Consider the following 23,502-nt stretch of genomic DNA (forward strand, 5'->3'; position numbering starts at 1 on the left):
AAGGGTTCTTCTTCTTCTCCTGTGCCTGCTACAGCCGCTGTCATGTTGCCTGTACCGCCACCTTCTGCCAGAAATAGGCACTACATAGCCTGGTTCATTGGCTTCACTTGGCGGAAACAGCTGTAGTTCACATTTCTTCTTTTGCAGCATTTAAAAAAACTCCCCCCCTGGCTTGTGTGAAAACTGTTGAACAAAGTTTTCTGAAGCCGCTCGAGGCTCAACCTTCCTGATCTGAGCTCAACTGTCATCAAATCAACGGGTCCACAGCTGCTTGGTTTGCACCTGAACTGTTCTAATCAGCTGGTCACCGTGTGGCCAGAAGATGGACTTTCAGATGTGATGAGACTCATTCAGAACAACTGGAGTCTCTTCATGCTGTGACCGTATGAAGGTGTGCCGTGATTAAAACCAGCATGCGTCGTCGTCTAAAGACTAAATCTAAATTAGTTGCTGAAACTGAAAGTGCTCACGCGGAGGCTCTGATAGCATCAGCATTCGCTCCACCAGTCGTCACAACAGCTCGCGTGAAGCGCCGATGTCCAAGCTCGTCAACCTGCAAGGGTCTCAACCGACTGGCAGGTAGAAGGTTTACTCGTGCTTGAAATATTTGCATCTTGGTTTAAAACCTTCTCTGCCTTTGCCCAAAAAGTTGTGAAAAACGTGTCCATCTCGCCATCTCAGCTTCCTCACAGCTGAACTGTTCACTACTGAGCTCACGGTGTCTACCAAAGTCAGCAGAGATCTCTGCACGTCTGCGTACTACGGGGCATTGCAGCGGCAGTACAGCAGCCAGACAGCGTCAGTACACAAACCGCAATCCTAAAGCAAACTGTGAGGCACATGCTAACACCATGAATTAGCCCGCAAAACTAAAAACGTGTCGAGTGCAGACAGAACCATTAATCTCCATCGCTGTTGTTCCGCCCCCTCTTCAATCACCCGTTCCCCATCCCTCTCTTTCCCATGGCCCTATCCTCTCATCCCCTCCTTGAACACACACTCACATGGGATTCATGAATCCATACCTTCGATTGGTTGTTCAGTAGCCTGTATTGATCGCGACTGCTCTTCCAGGAATGACTGTAAGAGCTCCACCGCTCCCCTGCGCTCTCACACACACTCTTACATGTGAAGCGTTTGGAGAGGGCGAAAGAGAGGTGTGTGTTCCCTGGATCATACATCACTTCCCTCAACGTTTCCCCCGTTCCATCCTTTTCCTGTTCCCATGAACACATCCCATTCATGTGTTCTCTTGGTTTGTCATTTGTTTCATTTAACCCTTTCAGACCTGCTCTGTTCGTTTCTTTACACACTGATAAGGCATTCAGATGAATGAGGGGAGGACGAATATGGAAATGAAAAGGAGGAGATTGGGGAAGTGAAAAGGATGAGAGCAGAAGGCCTGATAGCGCGTATAGTAAACAGCACGAGATTCATTTTACATACGAGCTTCATTCTGCGACTGAGTGAATGAGACGCTTCTCGTGTGAAATGAAATCCTGCCGCTGTCACTTCCTGCCTCAGATCTTTTTAAAACACTGGATTAGACTCCTTTCGCTGACAAACTAAGCTCTTGCCTGAAGCTCAACAAAACACTACAGCAGGAACAGAGCAACAAAAAATCGGAGTGAATGTTTGTGAGAAAGGTTTAGAGGAGTTGTTACCGAGCAGGAAGAGAACTGCAGCTAAAGACTCAGAGGGGAGTTTGGAGTAATTGATGGTCTGCTGTCTGATCGAGTCAATACCCTGAGAACTGGCTCCATAAAGTTCAGCCTCCCTGCAGCAAGAACAGACTCGGACTAAAGCCAGGCCACTGCGCCCGGTAATACACACATATCTCTTCTTAAACGCTTATTAGCGGAGCTCCCGACTCCAGGCTGCCATAGTTCTGCTCAGACCTTCAACACAGGTGTGCTTATTAAAAACTCACACTCGTCTCCGTACGAGGGATTTTGAGAGCTGAGTACAGCTGGCGTTCTCCTCCCCGTCGTTACTGTTGCCTCCCACTGGTCAGGAGTTGTAGAATACTGTCACTGGCTGGTATGTGTGAGCCTTATTTTAAAATCTTTTTAATGAGTTTACTCCGTTTGTATTGTGTAATAATAATAATATTTATCCTAGGAAGTGCAGCGGTTGCCTTGGTAACGGCTAATGGGGATCCAAATACGCTGAACTTAGCCAATCAAATCTGAGCAGGGAGGCTGTTTTCATTAGCCGGTGCGTTAGTACAAATACTGCATCGCTGTTCAGCTACTGCATGTTGATGTTACCTGAATAACACAGTACTTCGTATGTTAAATGAAACAAAGATGTTTTCCCACATTATTTATGTGGCGGGATGAGACGGAGCGTGAAAGTAAATGATGCATTACAGAAGGACCAGACTTCCTGTCTCCAAACACGGCGAGCAGGTCCAGCAGCTGCAGACCAGAGCCCAGGAGGCAGGTCGTCAGCAGGCAGGGTGGCCTGTGGTTACGGCAGCAAAACAACTTGCCCAGTAAACCAGTAACGAGTGAAGCTGCCGCAAGACTGTGTAATTGCTGCTATACTGGGCAACACACGGAGTGCGTGCACGTGTGAGTGTGTGTGAGTGTGAGTGTGAGGTGGAGGAGGAACCGCTGATGGTCAAACACACAAAACACTGTTGCGTCTCTCAACTCATTGATTTCGTCCCTCAGGTGCCAACGCTTCTGCCCCGGACCAGCTGAGTTTGGCTCTGGCGTGGAACAGGGTCGACATCGCCCGCAGTCAGATCTTCATCTACGGACAGCAGTGGCCTGTAAGAAACACACACTACACAACACACTGTACTACACACTATGGTCCAATCCCATTTCTTTATTTCACCCCCTCCCCCCTTGAAGCAAAGTCACAAGGGATAGGAGTTGAAATGGACGTCGTAAGAGCAGTTGAGGATCAACCAGGATGTAAATTTAACCTGCTTTATTTTGGATTTGTAATCCGTAGAAAAAAATAATGTAAAGGATTGAAAACAAAATTAGGATTAGAGTGTGGCCCCAGTCACATGCTGTATGACATAAGGAGCATGTGAAGTGCTAGATTATTGCTCTGCGGTGCGCTGGACTGTCTGTCTGAAGGCTGAAATCACCTGTCGGACTAACCCTGCTACAGTTAGAATGAGAAGAATCTTAGAAGACAAATTTACCTACAGGATGTGTACATGTGGACAGACGCAGTAGCGGAACAGACTGAGCAGCAGTTTTCTCCCCTGAACTAGAAGAGTCTCTCAGACTCCGGGGTTTCGGGAGCAGCCGACGAGTTTCACCAGTGTCCTTCTTTTCCTTTTGGCCAGGTTGGTTCTCTGGAGCAGGCGATGCTGGACGCCTTAGTGCTGGACAGGGTGGACTTTGTCAAGCTGCTGATTGAAAATGGCGTCAGCATGCACCGTTTCCTCACACTCTCCAGGCTGGAGGAGCTTTACAACACGGTAATAACTCCTGCACACACACACACACACTCACACACACACACAAACACGTGCCAACACAGCTTTACCGCTCCCCTGCAGTAGCTCATAATTCCTCAGTTTAACTGTTGGTGGAATTACATCTCCTCTCTCCAACAGAGACACGGACCCTCCAACACGCTGTACCACCTCGTCAGAGATGTCAAAAAGGTACGGCCATCCCCTCTGTCCCCGTGTAGGAGTGTTGGCTGGACGTGTGTATTAAAGAAGACGACTACATAACGTTTCAGTTGCTTTTATTCGCCGTGTGTGTTGTTACTCTGTGTGCATCTATTTGGTAGCTGCTGTTCAATAGAGGCCGGCTTTTCTCTTTCAGCTGGAGCTACGGGCTGCAGTGGCTGTGTAGCGCTATGCACGACTCTCATGTTTCTTATTTACTTGTTTACTATTTACTTTGTTCTTTCTCTAAGGCACGCAGTACCATTGCAAACAAACACGACATGTATTAAACATCATTTTATCCACAGACCTTGAATTTGAGAAAACTGTGGCTGCAGTGGAACTGCTGTGAGGCTGAGAAGGAATAACTCAGTAGACACCTTTGAATCATTTCTGTTTTTATTTGTATTACTAACATTATTTTGTGTGTATGTGCATAGAGAAAAAGACCATTTTGTCACATATTAAATCTATCTACGTGTGCATGACCTGTGTCATTTCCATCTTGACGATGATGAAATGGCCCAACGATTGAGTCCTGGTTCTGGCTGTAGTTTGCATTCTTTTTTGATGATTACCGGTAATAAAAGACAACAGCCTGGAATATTACATTCACCCGGTGACGCCCCCATGCCAATTAGGAGTGATCCTGCTTCCAGAGATGATGGAGAGGTCAGCATCATTAGCATGGAGAGGTGGTTCATTAATTAAAGCGCTACTGAGTTGCAGTAATGCCGCGTGCTCCTCTGGGAGTTTCTCAAAAAGGCTGAATGCAGCAGTCATGCCTTCTGTAGCGCCGCCTCCCTGCCTTCAAACATGACTCCAGTCTGAACTTGGAGCAGGGAGTTGATGTAGTTACACTAATCGAACCTGCCAAACCCAGTACAGCAGGGCACAATCCCAGAACCTGACTGCTGTGAATAGCCTCTGGGGTCAAAGGGTCAATGTTTCAGGGCTTCCATCTTGTAACATCAGGGTCCTGATTTCCTGGACTGAACTGTTTCACACGTTATTTGTGATCGCAGGTAAACGGAGCTATTCGATGCAGGCAGGTTAAAAGATTGTAGCTCTGAACCTCTTTTTCTCTCAACATTTTCACTCGTATGGACCCAAAGTGGCTTTGACAACAGTTCCTCTCCTTCAGTTTTTATCTCTGTGTCGTGCCAAACGTTTGGCCCATCCCACTCGGGATGAGGAGACGCCACAACTTTACAAACAAATATCTCCTCCTGCCCCACGCATGCAAAGCAAGGTGGGAAAAGGATGAGAAAAAACAACAACACAACCCCCCCCCCCCCAACAATCCCTGATGAAGCCTTGACGTGAGAACTGCTCCACATCTACAGATGATCTCTCAGTACAAACGGAGAGCAAAAGACTTCAGGCCCCACAATCCTGCGCCGCCCCTCCAGATCGGTGTTTGCATGGCAGAACATCCCCATCGTCCTCTGGCAGAGCTCTGCGCTACAGCTGATTGTTGTTGTATCACAGTAAGGTGCTGATTAGATTTTACTGCTGTCCTGCAGGTTAAGTCGCCACATCATCGCCTTCTCTCTCTCTCTCTCTCTCTCTCTCTCTCTCTCTCTCTCTCTCTCTCTCTCTCTCTCTCTCTCTCTCTCTCTCTCTCATTTGGGTTCTATATACTGTGCGGCCATGTTGACAGCGTTTGTCACTTCCTGTCTGGACTCAGGTGTTGTGGTAACAGCTGTGAGGGCGGGTTGCTTGGTTAGACGGCGTGGGGGAGGCACCAGAGAGAGTCACAGTGATTGGCTGGTGGCCGCCAGCTGCTCAGGTGGACGCTCCTGCAGAGTTAATGTAGTTCTACCTCAGCAGCCGTCCACATTCTGCCTTCGATCTCACATACGAAGAGGGAACCTAACGTAACCTGACAGTTTTACCTCCTGGTGTTCTTTTCCAGATAAAGGTGAGACTGAACAAAGCAGAGCTGATTAGTTCTGAGGACCGTCAGTTGGCAGTAGGAGCCATTAAGGCTAATTTACACTGCACGTGTTGTAATCACCTGGCAAGCGTCTATAAAAAGGAGATCTGCCTGCTGATGAAGCGGCGGTAGCGTCAGTGAGGGTGCAGCGGCACAGAGCGGCTCAAAGGAACAGTGGGGGTCCAGATAATGATTGCAGGATCCGGGGTTGATGTTGAGGTCACATGGTTGACATGGTTATAGTCCTCCTTCTCCCCCCCCCCCCCCCCCCGTAATAATAGCTGTCTGTCTGTCTCTCCATGATACTGGCCCTCTCTTCCAGGCTAATGAGTCATTACCACTCTCCCTCTCTCTTCTCTTCCCTGCAAGACTGCATTGAACCACCCTGAGAAGATCTAATTTACCCCTAAATGCAAATTATGAAAGATAATCACATCTTTTTCAACATCCTTTATCATTTTTCTCAGAAATTATATGCCGTCTGTAAATCACGCTGCACTTAGGTTTTAATTCTCTGGTCAATACTGAGCTGCCGAGTCTTTTAAGATTCACAAATCCCTCGAGAGGTTTTATGTTGTACAGAAAAGAAGAAAAAACACTTGAAAGTGACGCCAATTTTTTTTTTTTAACCTTTTTTAAAAAAACAAAAACAAAACAAGATTCAAACCACAATGCATTCCCTGAGTCCCGACCCCAGTCTGGTGGGTAGAACAGTTCATTGGAGGGGCTGGAAGAGAGATGTTGCCTGAGACGTCCCTGTGTTTCTCATCTCCCCTGCTCATGCTGATGGTTGGGTTTACTCACTGACATTGTGTGTTCTTTCCAAGCGAGAGTATCCAGGGTTCAGTTGGATCTACTTCAAGGTGAATCCGATAATCACGTTTTCTTTTCATAGCCAAAAACAGTTTGATATGGATTTTTGTGAAGTGAGTGTGTATGACTGCGAGGTGTGTTTTACACTCATGTTTCCTCCTTGTTTACTTTCTTTTATTAATCAAATTGAGAGAGCCCTGTTAACCCCTTGTGGTTTTCTAGGGAAACCTGCCCCCCGACTACCGCATCAGCCTCATTGACATCGGATTGGTCATTGAGTACCTAATGGGCGGGGCTTACCGCTGTAACTACACCAGGAAGAGGTTCAGGACTCTGTACCACAACCTCTTCGGACCAAAGAGGGTGAGTGAATTGTTCTGGCTGTGTCTGGAAGTCATTAATCAAAGGAACAATGTCAGTGAAACAGGCTCCGTGATCCAATTAGCCCTGATACAATGTTTTTATAATAATATTAATAATAATAATAATAATGTTAATCAGCGATGGGGCACTCAAGGGCAAACATCACCCTCCTGGTGCAGCTTCTAAATTAGCATTTACATCAGCATTCTGTCGCTAGCGAGTTGAGTGACCGAGCAGGACACTCGGGAGACCTTGACCTGCGGTTGTGCAGGTGCAGACGACTGGAAGTACAATTACATTTGCGTAACGTCATGAGCCCCCACAGCAGGCAGAGTATGCTCTTTCCTTTGGAGGGAATGATTGATCAGTGGTATTAAAAAAAAGTACACAACCCAAATATTACGCCACAACCAGTGAAATGTGCTCGGACAAATTTTTACAGGACTGAACAACGAGCCTTTAAATACTGGCTAAGGTGCTGAAATATCAAAGCGTCCAAACTGGGAGAGGACAGTTCCACATACAAGGTCCATGAAGTATTTCTCTGTAGTACTAATAACACTGCCAACAAAGTGAAATACTGCATGGATCTCAGTGTGCAGCACTCGCTCCTCCCAGCATAAACGCAATCAATACTAAAACCTACCTCAGAATCCCAGCTACACTTCAAACATGAAGACAACAATCAACGCAAAGTCTGATCTTACAGAGTTGTCGTGGAGCGGGTCGCTTGTTTCCAAGGACACAAACAGTAACAAGCACAGATTCTTGGAAATGAAAATGTTCTCTGTTACTGTCAACGCTACTTTTCACACATCGGAAAAATAAAATAGTAAAAAGATAAACTTGAAACTGTAGCAGTTGATTCAGTCCGAGGTGCAGCTTCTCCCTAGTGCCATCCTGCATGTTCTAGTGTGACCGCCCCAAAAAAAACATTAAATCAACTCTTAAATAAAAAGCTTTTGTTAAAGAAGCATGATCTCAAATAATCACGGTGCTGCTCGTCAGCGGAGGAGAACCGTCCTTCCTTCATTCTTCATTTCCATCTCGGGTGGAGTGACGGCACAGAACTGCAGTAAACCTCCATCGTGTTCTATCAGAATACACTTCATCCCAACCACCAGAGAAACCATCTCACCAGAAGCGGGAGGGATCATGGGAATCATGTGCCATACATTTGCATTGGTGTGTGTTCAATCCACGCACACACATACACACACACACACACACGTGCGTTCTATGTGATCTGGTATATTTTCTTTTCCGTTGATGAAAATAGAAATATACACCTGTGTGTCTGCTTCTGCTCGACAGTACACCTCTTTCTTTGTATATTAGAAAAGGTGTAATTGAGTGTGTGTGTGTGTGTGAGAGAGAGAGAGAGAGAGAGAGAGTGTGAGGTGCCTGTTTATCCTATTGTACGTCTGCAATAGAAGCAACAAAGCAGCTGGATGGTTGCAGATGTGAGAGCAAAGAACAGCAGGAAGAGACGGAGAGAGAGAGAGAGAGAGAGTGAGGGAGTCAGTCAGTTCCGATTTAACCATGATTTTCTAGATGAAATAAACGTGCCATCACGTTCGCACACGCATGCGCACACAAACACATGTTAACAAAGAATGAAGCCCTGAAATAGATGCAGCAATCTCAAATCCCCACAGGAGACCCGGGCTATTTTTACCAACTCAGATGATGGCTCATGAATGCATAATTCATACATGGCCTGCTTTAATACAGATACTCAGTACTGTACTAAATGCACCAGTAATACATGCAAACATGCAAGAGCTGGTTACCGAATGCTCATTGTTGCTGCCCTTTAAAGAAAAGTACCCACTTGAAGATGATTTCTCTGTGTCTGTGTTGTGTTGTGCTGAAAGAGTAAAATGCTCTGTAAGATACATTCCACGTGCTGTTGCTCTGTTTGTTGATGTTTTTGTTGCTTTTCTAGCCCAAAGCCCTGAAACTGCTGGGGATGGAGGTGAGTGTTCTCATCCTGGTTCCTTCACTGTTCCTCTCCCTCATGTCAGTCCTCTCCCCACGAGTTTAGTCGGTGTGTTGATCTCAGCCAAGGAAATCACGAGGAGCCTGGCAGTCGCTCAGTTGCAAACCGGCAGGCGTATTTCATTTATTCTGCGTTTATTTCTGCTTTTCAGAGAGCGCCATGTCAGAGAGGTCAGGCACGTCACACTAGCTTGTGTTTAGTTTTCAAAATTGCATCATAACTCATGAATCTTTCATGATGACTCCAGACTGTATACGTTAGGGTACATGTACTGTATATATGTGTGTCAGATCAGCCTTTTAACATTTAACTGAATGGCGGCTGACTGACCTTAAGGGATTACGTCATATTTGTGTACTCACATGCATCCGCCGTGTACTGACCATGAAATATGCACATCATCAAGCTTTTATCACAGCATGTGTCTCAGAGGTATTTATATCTAACGTGCATGGTGGTTCGTTCCTTTGTGCGTCTGCCTGTGTGAAATCCATCTTCCTGTCAGTGTGTGTTACGTGTGTGAAACTGCTTCTTCTTCTGACTCTGTTCTGCAAGTCACTTTATCATTCAATCATGACGCCAACCCGAACATGAAACCCAATGTGTTACATTCGCAGCTGAGACACCCAGGACTGAAGATTTACGGCGCTGCACGCAGTCGCATCTAAATGTCCATAAAATTGCTAATGTACTGTTTTGGAAATGGATGAGAGGTGTGACTGTGGAGGAGTATTTCACTGCAGTAATATTTTCATATTTCTCTGTGTCCTGCTAAGCATTTCAGCATTTCAACAAGTGCTGAGAGTCATTCTTCACATGTCTGTAATTGATCAACTGTCAGTTGCCCTCAAATGAAATTATTTGAGATCAATAAGTGCCGACGTGCTGTTTAGTCACTTCCTGCCAGAGGCTGCTTCTCCTGTTAAGAAACGCCGAGAATTTCTCCTCTAATGAGGATTTTGAAGGAAGGGAAAAGAGAAATACGTAAAATAATTAGGGTGTTGTATCAGTTTTCAGTCCACGACCACTGCTGGAGTTTCACTGGTAAAGGGATGGCAGGAATCTGCAGGAGAAAAGTTTGGGAGAGTCCTGCATCACCTTTACCAGTGACACTCAGCTGTGTTGGTGGACTAACAAAACTTCACCTGACCCTCCATCAGCTCGAGCTACAAAGCTTTGCAAAATCTGCTCCTGGCCTTTTTTTTTTTCTGTGAATGTGTCAGATACATGGGGAAAAAATTGAACTTTTGAGGTGGATTTTGGGGAGACGTTACAATCAGTGTGCTAGCAAAAGCTAACTGGCTAACATGCGTTATAAGCCCCATTCTTGCCTCTGTAGTGACTCCACACGTGTGCTAGATGGTGAAAGATACTGAAAATTAGCCTCTCGCTAATAGCTAACAGGCCACCCTGTCATCCTGCTAGCTAGCTGGTGGTTTCTCCATTCGTCAGTGGAGAAATGCAGTTCCTTGAGTAAAACAGCAGGGGGCATCATTGATGGACGCCAGATGAAGCTCTGTGGAACAGTTTGGTCCCGTCAGCAGATGCGGATCAGAGATCAGCAGCGTGTGAAGAAGCTGAAAGCAGCAGCAGCAGCAGCAGCAGCTGTGGCTCAGCATGGCTGTAGATCCGGCAACAACACCTTCTATCCACTGAAATAAACAGCCACCTTAAAAGTCGACATTGCTTTACCTGTAGGCTGTATTTGTAACTCTCTCACCGCTGCTCCTGCCATCAGAAAGGCTTTTCCTCTGTAGTCCCACACATGCTGCGCACTGTATGACTCCACTTTTAGTTTCAAATGGCTGATCTGCAGTATCGTGGCTCCACGCTTCTAGAGTTTCACTTGTATTCAGGGCAGCACTTCGGCCGAGACGCTAACCTTTGTCCTGTGATTATCGTCCTAAAAATGTAGCTGTCTCTCTTCCTCGCCAGGATGACATTCCAATCCGCAGAGGTCGTCAGAAAACCACACGTAAGCGTGAGGAGGAGGTGGACATAGATCTGGACGACCCAGAAATCAACCACTTCCCTTTCCCCTTCCATGAGCTGATGGTTTGGGCGGTGCTAATGAAACGTCAGAAGATGGCGTTGTTCTTTTGGCAGCATGGCGAGGAGGCCATGGCCAAGGCCTTGGTGGCCTGTAAACTCTGTAAGGCCATGGCGCACGAAGCGTCTGAGAATGACATGGTGGACGACATCTCTCAGGAACTAAACCACAACTCCAGGTGGGTGACATGAACCATCCACACACACACACACACACACACAGAGTCTAGCACATATAGACAGATAAATTCACAGACACAAAACAGGCTAACATGCCTTCCTCCCTAAGAAATGACCTGCTTCAGGCTTCTCCAGCCTCTCCTGGGATGGAAGTGACATACATACAAAAACTAATGACGTGCATCACCGTTATTTAAGGATATGCATTGGAGATGAAGTTAATCACCTAGAGAGGAAAATTCTGGCTGCAGAAATAAGTGTTAATTAGGGGAAATTTTTTCGGGTACTACAAATGAAGCACAGCCGCAGCAGCCCGAGCTCCAAAGGCCCGCCTTAGAGCTGGCAGAGCTCGAGTTCGATCCGCTGAGAATTTGGCTGCTTTCCTTCCAAGATCCACATGCAGTTTATGGAAATCGGTGCATGGTGTGTCTTAAACTCAAGGGAGGGGATGTTTGTGTGTTATTTATAATGTATGGAGGCACATACAATTATGGGCTGGTTGTGTAGGGGGTTGTAAGCCACTCGCCAACAAGCTGTTGGTCTGGGGTAAGATGATGATGAGGTGCCCAACTAAGAAAATTAAACTCACACACTCCATCATCCAGGTGCAGAACCACCACACAACCACTGCAGTCACACTGGCCATGTTTGTGTACACTGAGACAAAATAAATGTAGTATAATACAGTGTACTAATATATAAGTCTCCCTTCTCTAGGATTGTATTTTTCACTTCCTTTTAAATGTTTTCTAACAGTATTTATTCTAACGCTAATTAACGTTAGTCGCCACTGATTCTTCTGCAGAGATGAATTCTGTAGTTATTAAGTAATTCTGTGTTAGTGAGAGTGTGTTGGTAAGAGTGTGTTAGTGAGAGTGTGTAGGTAAGAGTGTGTTCGTGGGAGTGCGTTGGTAAGAGTGTGTTAGTGAGAGTGTGTTAGTGATAGTGTGTTGGTAAGAGTGTGTTAGTGAGAGTGTGTAGGTAAGAGTGTGTTCGTGGGAGTGCGTTGGTAAGAGTGTGTTAGTGAGAGTGTGTTAGTGATAGTGTGTTGGTAAGAGTGTGTTAGTGAGAGTGTGTTAGTGAGAGTGTGTTGGTAAGAGTGTGTTAGTGAGAGTGTGTTAGTGAGAGTGTGTTGGTAAGAGTGTGTTCGTGGGAGTGCGTTGGTAAGAGTGTGTTAGTGAGAGTGTGTTAGTGAGAGTGTGTAGGTAAGAGTGTGTTCGTGGGAGTGCGTTGGTAAGAGTGTGTTAGTGAGAGTGTGTTAGTGAGAGTGTGTTGGTAAGAGTGTGTTAGTGAGAGTGTGTAGGTAAGAGTGTGTTCGTGGGAGTGCGTTGGTAAGAGTGTGTTAGTGAGAGTGTGTTAGTGATAGTGTGTTGGTAAGAGTGTGTTAGTGAGAGTGTGTAGGTAAGAGTGTGTTCGTGGGAGTGCGTTGGTAAGAGTGTGTTAGTGAGAGTGTGTTAGTGATAGTGTGTTGGTAAGAGTGTGTTAGTGAGAGTGTGTTGGTAAGAGTGTGTTAGTGAGAGTGTGTTAGTGATAGTGTGTTGGTAAGAGTGTGTTAGTGAGAGTGTGTAGGTAAGAGTGTGTTCGTGGGAGTGCGTTGGTAAGAGTGTGTTAGTGAGAGTGTGTTAGTGATAGTGTGTTGGTAAGAGTGTGTTAGTGAGAGTGTGTTGGTAAGAGTGTGTTAGTGAGAGTGTGTTAGTGAGAGTGTGTTGGTAAGAGTGTGTTCGTGGGAGTGCGTTGGTAAGAGTGTGTTAGTGAGAGTGTGTTAGTGAGAGTGTGTAGGTAAGAGTGTGTTCGTGGGAGTGCGTTGGTAAGAGTGTGTTAGTGAGAGTGTGTTAGTGACAGTGTGTTGGTAAGAGTGTGTTAGTGAGAGTGTGTAGGTAAGAGTGTGTTCGTGGGAGTGCGTTGGTAAGAGTGTGTTAGTGAGAGTGTGTTAGTGATAGTGTGTTGGTAAGAGTGTGTTAGTGAGAGTGTGTAGGTAAGAGTGTGTTCGTGGGAGTGCGTTGGTAAGAGTGTGTTAGTGAGAGTGTGTTAGTGAGAGTGTGTTGGTAAGAGTGTGTTAGTGAGAGTGTGTTGGTAAGAGTGTGTTAGTGAGAGTGTGTTAGTGAGAGTGTGTTGGTAAGAGTGTGTTAGTGAGAGTGTGTTGGTAAGAGTGTGTTAGTGAGAGTGTGTTAGTGAGAGTGTGTTGGTAAGAGTGTGTTAGTGAGAGTGTGTTGGTAAGAGTGTGTTAGTGAGAGTGTGTTGGTAAGAGTGTGTTGGTAAGAGTGTGTTAGTGAGAGTGTGTTAGTGAGAGTGTGTTAGTAAGAGTGTGTTAGTGAGAGAGTGTTGGTAAGAGTGTGTTAGTGAGAGTGTGTTGGTAAGAGTGTGTTAGTGAGAGTGTGTTAGTGAGAGTGCGTTGGTAAGAGTGTGTTAGTGAGAGTGTGTTGGTAAGAGTGTTAGTGAGAGTGTGTTGGTAAGAGTGTGTTAGTGAGAGTGTGTTGGTAAGAGTGTGTTAGTGAGAGTGTGTTAGTGAGAGTGTGTTGGTAAGAGTGTGTTAGTGAGAGTGTGTTGGTAAGAGTGTGTTACACTCGTGTCGCCTTCTGGAGTCTGAAGGTGTGTCTCTTTATCGTGTGAGAATGTTATAAAACTGGAGATGATTTATGATTGTTCACAGTTGTATTAGAGAGAACAGGTTGTGTGTGTGTGTGTGTGTGTGTGTGTGTGTGTGTGTGTGTGTGTGTGTGTGTGTGTGTGTGCGCGCGTGCACAGCTTCTACGGATATGCTGTGTGTTTTCTGCAGAATGTCTGCGTGCCTTTCTGTGTGAATCAAAGTGTTACGTATGCAAATGTCATCTCCTCCACTGTTTGCCCGACGGCCGCTGATGCCTGGACTCCTTAAATTCCATTTTTGTTTTACAAGGCGCATTACCGTCTGTGCTCATGTCTCTGTGTGTCTGTGTATGTCCTGCCTATCATTTCCCAGAGAGTTTGGCCAGCTGGCCGTAGAACTTCTGGACCAGTCCTATAAACAGGATGAGCAGATGGCCATGAAGCTGCTGACGTACGAGCTGAAGAACTGGAGCAACGCCACCTGCCTGCAGCTGGCGGTAGCTGCTAAACATAGAGATTTCATCGCTCACACCTGCAGTCAGATGCTGCTGACCGACATGTGGATGGGACGGCTACGCATGCGCAAAAACTCAGGCCTGAAGGTAGTGGAACTGGGGCAGATGTTGGGAATAACCCGGGCTCGAGGAGAAACTAAATCACACGTTCATGAGATAAAACCTCTCAGTGCCTCGGGCTTTTTAAGGTCACAGCCGAGGACTGGAAGGTTGTGCAGGGAGAGTGAGTGACAGCCCTCAAGTTCTTATTAAATTTTTGACTTTGGTTCCGTGCAAGCGCGTGCTGACTGATAAGACTGCCAAAACAGAGCTTTATATTTTCCTGGGTTTTGTAGCCGCTGCAGATTTGGCGCTGTTTCCTCTCTGAAATTGGAAAACAAGTGTATCAGAACAATTTGTCACAAGACAGAACAAATGTCCCAGAGTCCATATCCAGTCTGATCTGAGTGGCTGCTGCTCTGCGGAGGGCATCAGGTGTCCTGCAGTGTTGGAGCAGCTGAGTGGCTTTGGGGAAAATTCTGGCCATGCATGAAAATGATCAGGCGTGAAAACTTGCTGCAAATAATTCATGACATGAATATTGAAGCTTCTTTGGAGGCAGAATAGCAACATCAAGAAGAACGCTTGACTGACATCCATTCACCTCAAATACTAACATATAAGAGCTGCACATATTTAAGAAATAACAAGGTTGTTTTAAGCGCAAAGTCCAAAATGTTAACAGCTCGAGTTTGCAGAATGTGCTTCCCTTCGCCACTTAAACAGTCTCTGTATCTGTTACGGCTCCTGGTTTGACAAAACAAGCAAATTGACGGCTGTGAGCTCTAAATTTTCATCTGTGTTTTTTGCCTTGCTTCAACGCGTCATGCACCAAATTCAGAATTCAGGAAACTTATCCAAACCCACTGGTCAACCAAGTGAAGACGGAGTTAATCAGGCTTTACTTAACCTTACATTTTGGAGTAATCTGTCTCAAGCCTTTCAAATGCAATAATAGAGGGATAATATTTGAGTTGCTGGTGATGAATTTGTGTATTGGAAGTCAGCTGGTGAGTCAGCCTGTCACGTGTGGCTGTGGGAAGGAGGATAACCAGCCAGGAGTGATGAACTTCGCCTACCAAGCCGTAAATGAAGCAGGAGAGAACAGAGGAACTGACCTTAGCTACTAAAAATAACCACGATGATTTTTGTCCCACATATTTCACATCAAGGCCGACGCGATCAAACACCTGTTCTCATCTTCCGGGTTCCATTTTTTTCTCAGGCTAGCGGAGCCTCAGATGTATCGGTGTTTCAAAAGCACATGACTTCAGTTCTGTAAGATGAAACTGATCATCAGCACAAATGTCTAAGCTGCTGCCGCCACATGACGCGGTGCAGAGTCAAAGCTGAAGCTGATCTGAATTCTTGTTTTTATGATTTTGTAATATTGAATTCATTTTCCAGCACGTAAATCTGCTGCAGAAGTACAGATCAAAGCATCACTTGAGTCTTCCTCACCTCATCAGTGGAGGTGAAGGCTGGTAGTTTTGGGCAGTTTAGCTCATGTGGGCTTTCCAGACATCTGGTGGTGAGCTGATAGAAGGCAGCTGTGTAGATCAGAGAGCTCTGAGTTATTTAGGATGAAGAGTTGCCCCGGAGTGCCTGAGGGGTCAGTGGGATTGACACTCCTACATGAGGCGGGATGAGGGGGCCGGTTATCCTCTCGGAGCAGGGCGGGGTGGTTCCGCCTTCGCAGGAGAGAAAATGCCATTTTGAAGCTGCCAGAGGAGCTCATCAGAGCAAAAAAACCAGAGAGTTGAACAAACAAGATTCTGTACCCTGCAGGCGTCATGACACACAGCAAATAAAGATGTCAAAATATTGTCAGAATAATGTGTGCATGCACATCTTCAGACCGCATCAAGTCCCAGTATCACTCCTGGAGGCTCTCAGTGGACTGCGGAGATGAAGACATTGATTTCTTCATATATTAGGACTCAGACTTTTGGTCGGTTTTCAATTGAACCTGCTGACATGACGGATGACAGGAGGAGGTGAGACATTCCTCTCTGCACAGGGGTTATAATTGTATTTTCCCTTTCCTTCACCCTGCAACTGTCCTCTTCAATTAGTCAGCCGGTTTGTCTGCTCAGCTGGTTTTACTGGCACTTGCGTCAGTAAATCCTAGGTTTTGGTAGTTTTTCACTCAGCAGAAATCAATGTCAACTTAAAGATTAGTTTCATTCTGAGCCAGCACATTGAAATCTGTTGACAATGATTAAAAGTCAGCTGCTTGCAGAGATACACCATCTCTCCACTCCACTCTCCCCCTCGTTCTTCCCCTCCCGCTGAGGCGGCAGCTGCACTCTTGTTTGACTCTTATGTATCTCTAGTGTTTCCAGCTCGCCCGCCTCCTCGTCACGCGCCGCTCTCATCCACCGCGGCAGCACAGCATCTTCCCGCCTGTCTGGACTGATGCTTTCGTCACTGACTTGCAGGATGACAGTTGCTGTTGTAAATACCAAAGCTTTGTCATTCAAGCGTGCGCGGGTCAGAGCGTCACAGAGCGGCGTTCACGAGCTTACATTCATAGTGTCACATGTGGCTGTCATAGAGCGACGATGACGGTTGGTTTGCTCCAGAATTTCTGTGCACTCATTTCTTCACCGCATCTGTCATTGGTCGCCTGCAGCTCTCCTCCCTAACTGTCCCTCTACTCCACTTCCGCTCCTCCGCACCACCCAGGTGATCTTGGGTCTGCTCCTACCGCCATCCATCCTCAGCCTGGAGTTCAAGAACAAGGATGAGATGTCCTACATGCCCCAGGACCAGGAGGCCTACCTGCAGGAGAAGGAGGAGGAGGAGCCTGAGAAGCCGGTCAAGGAGAAGGAGGAGGAAGACATGGAGTTCACAGTAAGATCTTACTGTGAGACGCAGTACAACTCCGTGGTGAGAGAACCCACCTCAGCCCCGCATCTCAGAATCTACACACACTGATTCTAGACTACACACTCATGCTTTGTTCAGATTGTTAAACCCGTCTTTGAACACATAACCCAGATTTTGTCTTCCTTTGTAAATCTCTCTTGTGGACTTTGATTCAGTACTCTTTCTGCCCACAAGGAGAACTCAACATGCACCCTCACACACACACACACGCACGCACACACACACACACACACACACACACACACACATACTTGTTTCTCTATTCTGGCCAACTGGACACTTCCAGCCAATTTGGCCTTTCCTGTTTCTCGTCGTCTCAGCAAAGACATGGTCTTGGAGTTGTAGCGTCTCAGTCTGTCGCCGCTTGTGGGTTTCCTCGTGTATGTTTCTCCCTCCATCTTTCTCCTCCTCCGTACTCTCCCTGTGGCCCCTCTTGTTCTCTACCCGCCTCTCTAGCACTCTCTCCTTCTCTCTCTCCTTTGCTCTCTCTCTCTCCCCCCTCTCTCCAAGCTCTGTTCCGATTGAGGTACGGTACTTTGCTAGCCGACTGCTGCCCCTCACTCTCTCTCACATCCGCGATGGCTTGCTGCAGCATACCACTCAGCATGTGGGCTGCTGAGCATGGGAGGCCCAGGATTTGCATTATGTAACCATGTGCGCCTGCTGCTGCAGACCTTAAATCATGCAGAGTCTGAGCACCTTTTCCTGGCTCACATTGGAAGAGTTGGTCCATCTGCATGGACTTGGATGTAGAGCAGGATTTGGCCTGTTTCCATCTCAATCCAATCAGTTCTGGGGATGATACTGAGATCCCGTTTGTGCAGGAAAATCAAGACTGGAATTTGATTTCTAATGGACAAACTGGATCGGAGGCACTTAACTGATTGAATTGAAGTTGAAAGCCTTTCAGCACCACTGTACATACTCTCATCTGCATTGAGAACAGCCAGCAAGCCGGCGCTGAGGAGCGGGCCATTTCACGCATGCAGCCCTCGGCGCACTGTGGTGTTAAACAAAGAACCCACGCGGGCACGCATCTGCAATGTGCCCCTCCCACTGTCCCGGCTTCTGTACTGTACAAATGCATCGTCAGATACTTATGAATCGCACTCGGATTCATACGGATACACACAGACTGCTACACCACAGAGGGAGGTTGGATTGTCCTGGTCTCAGATGCTTTCGATAAACCACACTGTGATGAATGTGTGATGGCTTGTGTCCACTTGCTGGTCAGATGATGTGCATGTTCAGTCCCGTCAAGGCATGGTGTGATTTACACACTGGCATCTGAATCACCTTGAAGGCCTGTCTGTGTGTGCCTCCATCCTGAAATAGTTCCAACCTTTGTGAAAACTGTGTGATTTCACAGTCAAACTCGGATGGCATTTGAACTTTCCGCAGATTTCATAGCGGCTGTGTCGTCACGGTTACATCTTGAGGACCTGGAGACTTAACCAACTTTATATATTCAAATATTCTGAGCACCACTTTTGCCCAGGTCTGCCGTAAAGCTTAACATACAACACAATTGTGTGTGTAAACTCCCTCAGAGGTCTGGTGTTGCTTTGACATTAAGACCATGACCCATAAAAACAGCGGGCTGTGAACCCTCTCTCATGGATAAGGAAATGTGTCCCAGATGGAAAAGCGATCTCTTTATCTTCTCCTCTTTTCTGTCCTCCTCCTGTCATTATCTTGTCTCTCCTCTGGCTCTTCTTGTTGTCTGAGACACAATCCATGAGTGTCTGTGTCTGCGTCATATTGTGTTACCAGCCTTCACCCAACAATCCACCTCAAACACACATTTCACATTTGGAATGATGACATTGCCTGTGCTTGCTCCTTTGATGATAATGTTAAAAGCGTTTGCTAGCATGTAAGCTAACCCTTTATCCTTTCTCCATGTGTTTTTCTTTTCCTGTTATTCAACTCCCAACTCTTCCCTTCCACATACTTGTCTTCATCCTCTCTCTGAATCCTCCTCCCACTCTCTCTCTCTCTCTCTCTCTCTCTCTCTCTCTCTCTCTCTCTCTCTCTCTCTCTCGTTCCCTGCATCCTTCCTCCCTCGCTCCTTACGGGGTTTACATTCCCTCAGGCAATGCTGGGTAAAGTAACCACAGAGACGTCCAGGAAGAAAGATGTTGAGGAGGTTCAGAACCGCCACCGCCTCATCCCCATGGGACGCAAGATCTACGAGTTTTACAATGCTCCTATTGTCAAGTTCTGGTTTCATACGGTCAGTTTCTGCCGCAGCCCAACCACCTACACACCATTTGTTGAACAGCATCAGTTGCTTCAAGTTGCACTTTTTCCTTCCATCCTCATTAAAATCCTGATCCAACCTGCCATTACCTGGACTCACTGGGGAGGGAAAGGTTCGACTGGTGGAACCATTATGCCGAGGAAACCACAGTTCAGCACGGAAGAGTTTTGTTCCACACAGTGACACCTCGTTCCCACAGCTGACTCTGGTATCAGGGAGCGTAAGAAGCACTCAGTGTTTAGGGAGGGGCGTTTTCCCACACCTTGCCGTGTGGAATATCCTCATGGAACGCCGCAGAGAAAGCAAAAGTTTCAGCTCCCTCACAGCCTGTTAGCCTGTTTTCGTGAGCACACCATCCAGGTCCATCCAAAGCACTGCTGCAGTTCAAGTTTTTGACTAACGTGCCACACCGGGGCCATCGGGGCAGAGACGGTGTGGGAAAACAGTGGGGTTCTCTGCTCTTCTTTCACAGAGGAAATTCTCTCCAGTTCTGATGGTACTGAAGCTACTGTAGCATCTATGCTAACCTCACCGGGGTGTTGATTTGAATCTAAAGTCCCGTGGTCGTCCCTCCTAAAACCACACCCCTATCTCCTCAATGGAGCTTCCCAGAGCTTTCCATCAGAAATGAATGGACCTCCAGTGTATAACAGGAAGTTACAGACTCCAGACGAACATCTACGGAAGCGAGGCAGGAAGCTGCTACGTACAGTAAAGACGTATTTTGTCTCTCAGGTGTTGCAGTCTTGTGTTGTAATGACCGGGCTTCCGCTGTGATTAAATGCTATCCAGTGTGGACTGTGACGAGCCGCAGTGTGCACACAGCAGCAGTGAAAATGGCTCTGGATTTAAATGGAAACGGCCACAGGAGACACATAATGGACAGATTCAGGCCAAGTTTGGAGTGGCAGCAATCAGGTGTCACGACATCAAATCTCTATAATGAGACCGGTAGGGAAACGCAATACAAGAAAAGTACAGTTAGTGCCAGTCACTCGGTCAATAACCATTTCATTTGACAGGTTGCACACAGTGGCTCTTCTCCCAGGAGGGCCGTCCGCCAATTTGTTTGCAGAGCGAAGTGAGCGTTACTGGTGAGCGGTGGGTTTCTGTGCAGCACCAGTCACATTTGTGTTGTCTCTCCCTGGTTTTGTGCAGATGGCCTACGTGGGCTACCTGATGTTGTTCAACTACATAGTTCTGGTCAAGATGGACCTGTGGCCTTCCCCTCAGGAGTGGATCGTCATCGCCTACATCTTCACCAACGGCATTGAGAAAATGAGAGAGGTACAGCAGATCCCAGCAGCGTGGTCACACGCAAATGTGCAGTGTGCAGAATTGTCTTCTAGAAAATGAAAACTCTCATCTACTCCCCCTCACCCTGACGGAAGGTCGGCTGAAGCTTCTTTAAGTCTATAAAACACCATTTGAAAATTGGTCTCCATTCACTGCAGTTGTTTGGGAGATTATTGCAGTACCCGTCCCTGTTAAACTCCAGCGGTGTTTAGTGGACTAAAATACCTCATCTGACCCTCCACCAGCATGAGGGCGAGTCGACGATGACGGAATCCTTATTTTAATATTAACAGTCCTTTTAACTCCTACAAACCAGTTGTCCAGGCGCAGTTTGTCACTTGGTTTAAGTTTGAGGAGGCTAAACGTCATCAAACAGCTCGTTTTCAAATGGGGAGGTCGAGGTGAGGCGTGAGGAGAAGTGGAGGGGAGGGAGAGCAGAAGGGGAGCAGGTGGAAATGAAGGCAGCGTATTAAGGGGGGGCAGATCAGGTATGTGGTCGTCTGGCTCTGCTGCGCTCGCTGGTTGTTTGTACAGTAAGTGAATGAAACACATTCATCATTGTGTCACATCATTCTCAGCTGAGCAGCAATCCGGCCCCAGACAGCCAGGCCTCTGATCGGTGAACTCACACTGCCCTCTGATGGCCGTCACCATGCATTGCATTTCTAAACCTGATGTCCCCTGTTACAGTCATCCCTCCTGCATTTGAGCCGCTGTTCTCCTCCCTCCTCCAGATCCTGATGTCAGAGCCAGGAAAGTTGTTACAGAAGGTGAAGGTGTGGCTCCAGGAGTACTGGAACATCACCGACCTCATGGCCATCCTCATATTTTCTGTCGGCATGGTCCTGCGTCTCCAGGAGCCGCCGCTTATGAGCTATGGACGGGTCATCTATTGCGTCAACATCATCTATTGGTACATCCGGCTGCTTGACATCTTTGGGGTCAACAAGTACCTGGGTCCCTATGTGATGATGATTGGCAAGATGGTATTTATCTGTTTGTCTTTTATGCACATTACCGTATTGTCATGTATGTTTCACCCTCTGACTTTAGTCAGCCGGCTCTGCCCGGATTATAAAGGGTCGCTGACTCCCAGGCTTAAAAGGTTGAATGTGTCTGTGGCGTGCAGCAGCTCATCGTCATTGTCTGATCTCACAGAGTAGAAGATCAGAGCCTCTGTTACATTTCAATACGAAGACCAAAGGGACCAGGCCGTCTTTGACCAGGTTGTGGCCCACAGGACGCAAAGTGTCTCTGATAGGAGCCTCAGCAATAAGAGACTTCACGGCGTAAATGACATTGTGATTTGAAGGCGGATCAGAGAAATAAAACAAACGCCGTCCCTTAAACAGGAAATAAATCTGTAGCTCTACGCTGGTGTTCATCCAGTCAGCTGATATTTAATTAGGTCCGACCTCTGTGTCCTACGTCCTTGTTAGTTGACGCTAAATTCCCACGCCTTCAGTCTACTCAGCCATGTTTTAGCTGACTGGGCATTTAATTCATAGTTTGTCACCAAAAAAAACCCCAGTCCAGTTTGAGGCACACATCATCGTCTTGTTGTGCGCCTTCGGGGTTTTTGGTGGCTGCTCATTTTGATTTGGTCTGAATTTGGAGAGTACAAGCGTCCTACTTTAGTCACATTCTCGCAGTCATCGTTAATTCTAGTCTTGTTTAAAGAAATGAAGCCTCGGGACGTTTAAGTCTCCTCTTAGCCGTTATTTTAGTTTCAGTCGATGAAACTTGGACGAAGTTCATCAGTGAACATTTGTAGTGAAGTTTCTCGCATCGCCATCAAGACGGCTGGTGTGATCAGTACTTGGTCTCCAGGGTTCTTGCTGCCGATACATTGTGACTTTAGCCAAGTATCAATCTTCATTTGAGTTTAAAAACTGATTGCGAATGGTTTTACGTCTCTCCTCTGCTGTTTGAGCTCAGTACTTCTCTCCACAGCTCTTTCCAGAGACATGGCGGTCTTACCAACTCTGTCTCTCCTCCCCTCTTTTGAACCCTCTGCTCCTCCCTCTGTCAGATGATCGACATGATGTACTTTGTGATCATCATGTTGGTGGTGCTAATGAGTTTTGGGGTGGCGCGGCAGGCCATCCTCCACCCGAACGAAGACCCGTCCTGGATGCTAGCGAGGAACATCTTCTTCATGCCTTACTGGATGATCTACGGGGAGGTGTTCGCCGACCAGATCGACCGTAAGTTCAAGGCCTCGCTGGCAGAGCCTCCTCATATATGAAGAGCTTAACATTACTTTGAAGGGCAGTACTGTATTTCCTGACACAAGTACTATGAGTGATACTCCACAGGTTGTAACAGTACTGGAATGTGTCTTTTTTATAATAAATACACATAAAACACTTAAAAGTACCTCAATAGGAATTTCCTCTGTATGTCACAGTTTGCTGTGTCAGTTTCCTCCATGTGAATATTGATTGCTAGCTGGTCTGGATCTTTGACTGTCGGTGTGTTTATGATTCCTATTAAAGACTAGACTGTCTCTGAGATGATGTCCTGAGAGTGAGAGTGTTGCTGTGCTCTTCCTGTGTCCATGTGTTTGGGAGGATATATGATGGTGTGCACAGAATGGGAGGAGTGGCCCAAAGAGAAGAGATCTGAAATAATGTTTTCATTCTTTGTTTCAGATATGCATAGTAGGAAGTTACAGCAAAGGCTGAATGAAAAACTCTGGCTGGTCGAAAATTATTTTCGAAGTCTCGGAACCTGGCGTAATAACGGTCCATCCCACAATGCCCAGTGCAGTCAAAATCCCAGTAAATCTATAGATACAGACCTCAGTTTAACTACATTTACCTGACCCACCTCTCCATCATCATCCTCACATTACCACCATGTCATGCCCACTCTTACCACTAGAGGCCACTAGACACGTGTGCATGCAGCTCC

General features: G+C 46.7%; 1 protein-coding gene across 5 annotated transcripts in view; it reads left to right on the forward strand.

Annotated features, from left to right (window-relative positions):
* The window catches only part of trpm3 (transient receptor potential cation channel, subfamily M, member 3), a 167,442-nt gene that overhangs the window by 136,589 nt on the left and 7,351 nt on the right, over positions 1–23,502 (forward strand). For 3 of the 5 annotated variants that reach the window (XM_086205867.1, XM_086205865.1, XM_086205866.1), the window contains 13 exons: positions 2,679–2,779; positions 3,314–3,448; positions 3,587–3,637; positions 6,621–6,761; positions 8,710–8,739; positions 10,699–10,991; positions 13,952–14,180; positions 16,821–17,024; positions 19,123–19,263; positions 20,449–20,577; positions 21,321–21,572; positions 22,619–22,793; positions 23,241–23,369. In XM_086205867.1, the coding sequence (XP_086061993.1) occupies positions 2,679–2,779; positions 3,314–3,448; positions 3,587–3,637; positions 6,621–6,761; positions 8,710–8,739; positions 10,699–10,991; positions 13,952–14,180; positions 16,821–17,024; positions 19,123–19,263; positions 20,449–20,577; positions 21,321–21,572; positions 22,619–22,793; positions 23,241–23,369 (2,010 nt within the window). Of the gene's footprint in view, positions 1–2,678; positions 2,780–3,313; positions 3,449–3,586; positions 3,638–6,412; positions 6,449–6,620; positions 6,762–8,709; positions 8,740–10,698; positions 10,992–13,951; positions 14,181–16,820; positions 17,025–19,122; positions 19,264–20,448; positions 20,578–21,320; positions 21,573–22,618; positions 22,794–23,240; positions 23,370–23,502 lie in introns of all 5 variants that reach the window. The other 2 variants (XM_086205868.1, XM_086205869.1) reach the window with 1 other exon arrangement.

The sequence above is a fragment of the Aulostomus chinensis genome, chromosome 6, assembly GCF_037954235.1.
Source record: "Aulostomus chinensis isolate RoL2024-O1b breed Wild chromosome 6, RoL_Achi_v1.0, whole genome shotgun sequence".
Classification (NCBI taxonomy): Eukaryota; Metazoa; Chordata; class Actinopteri; order Syngnathiformes; family Aulostomidae; genus Aulostomus; species Aulostomus chinensis.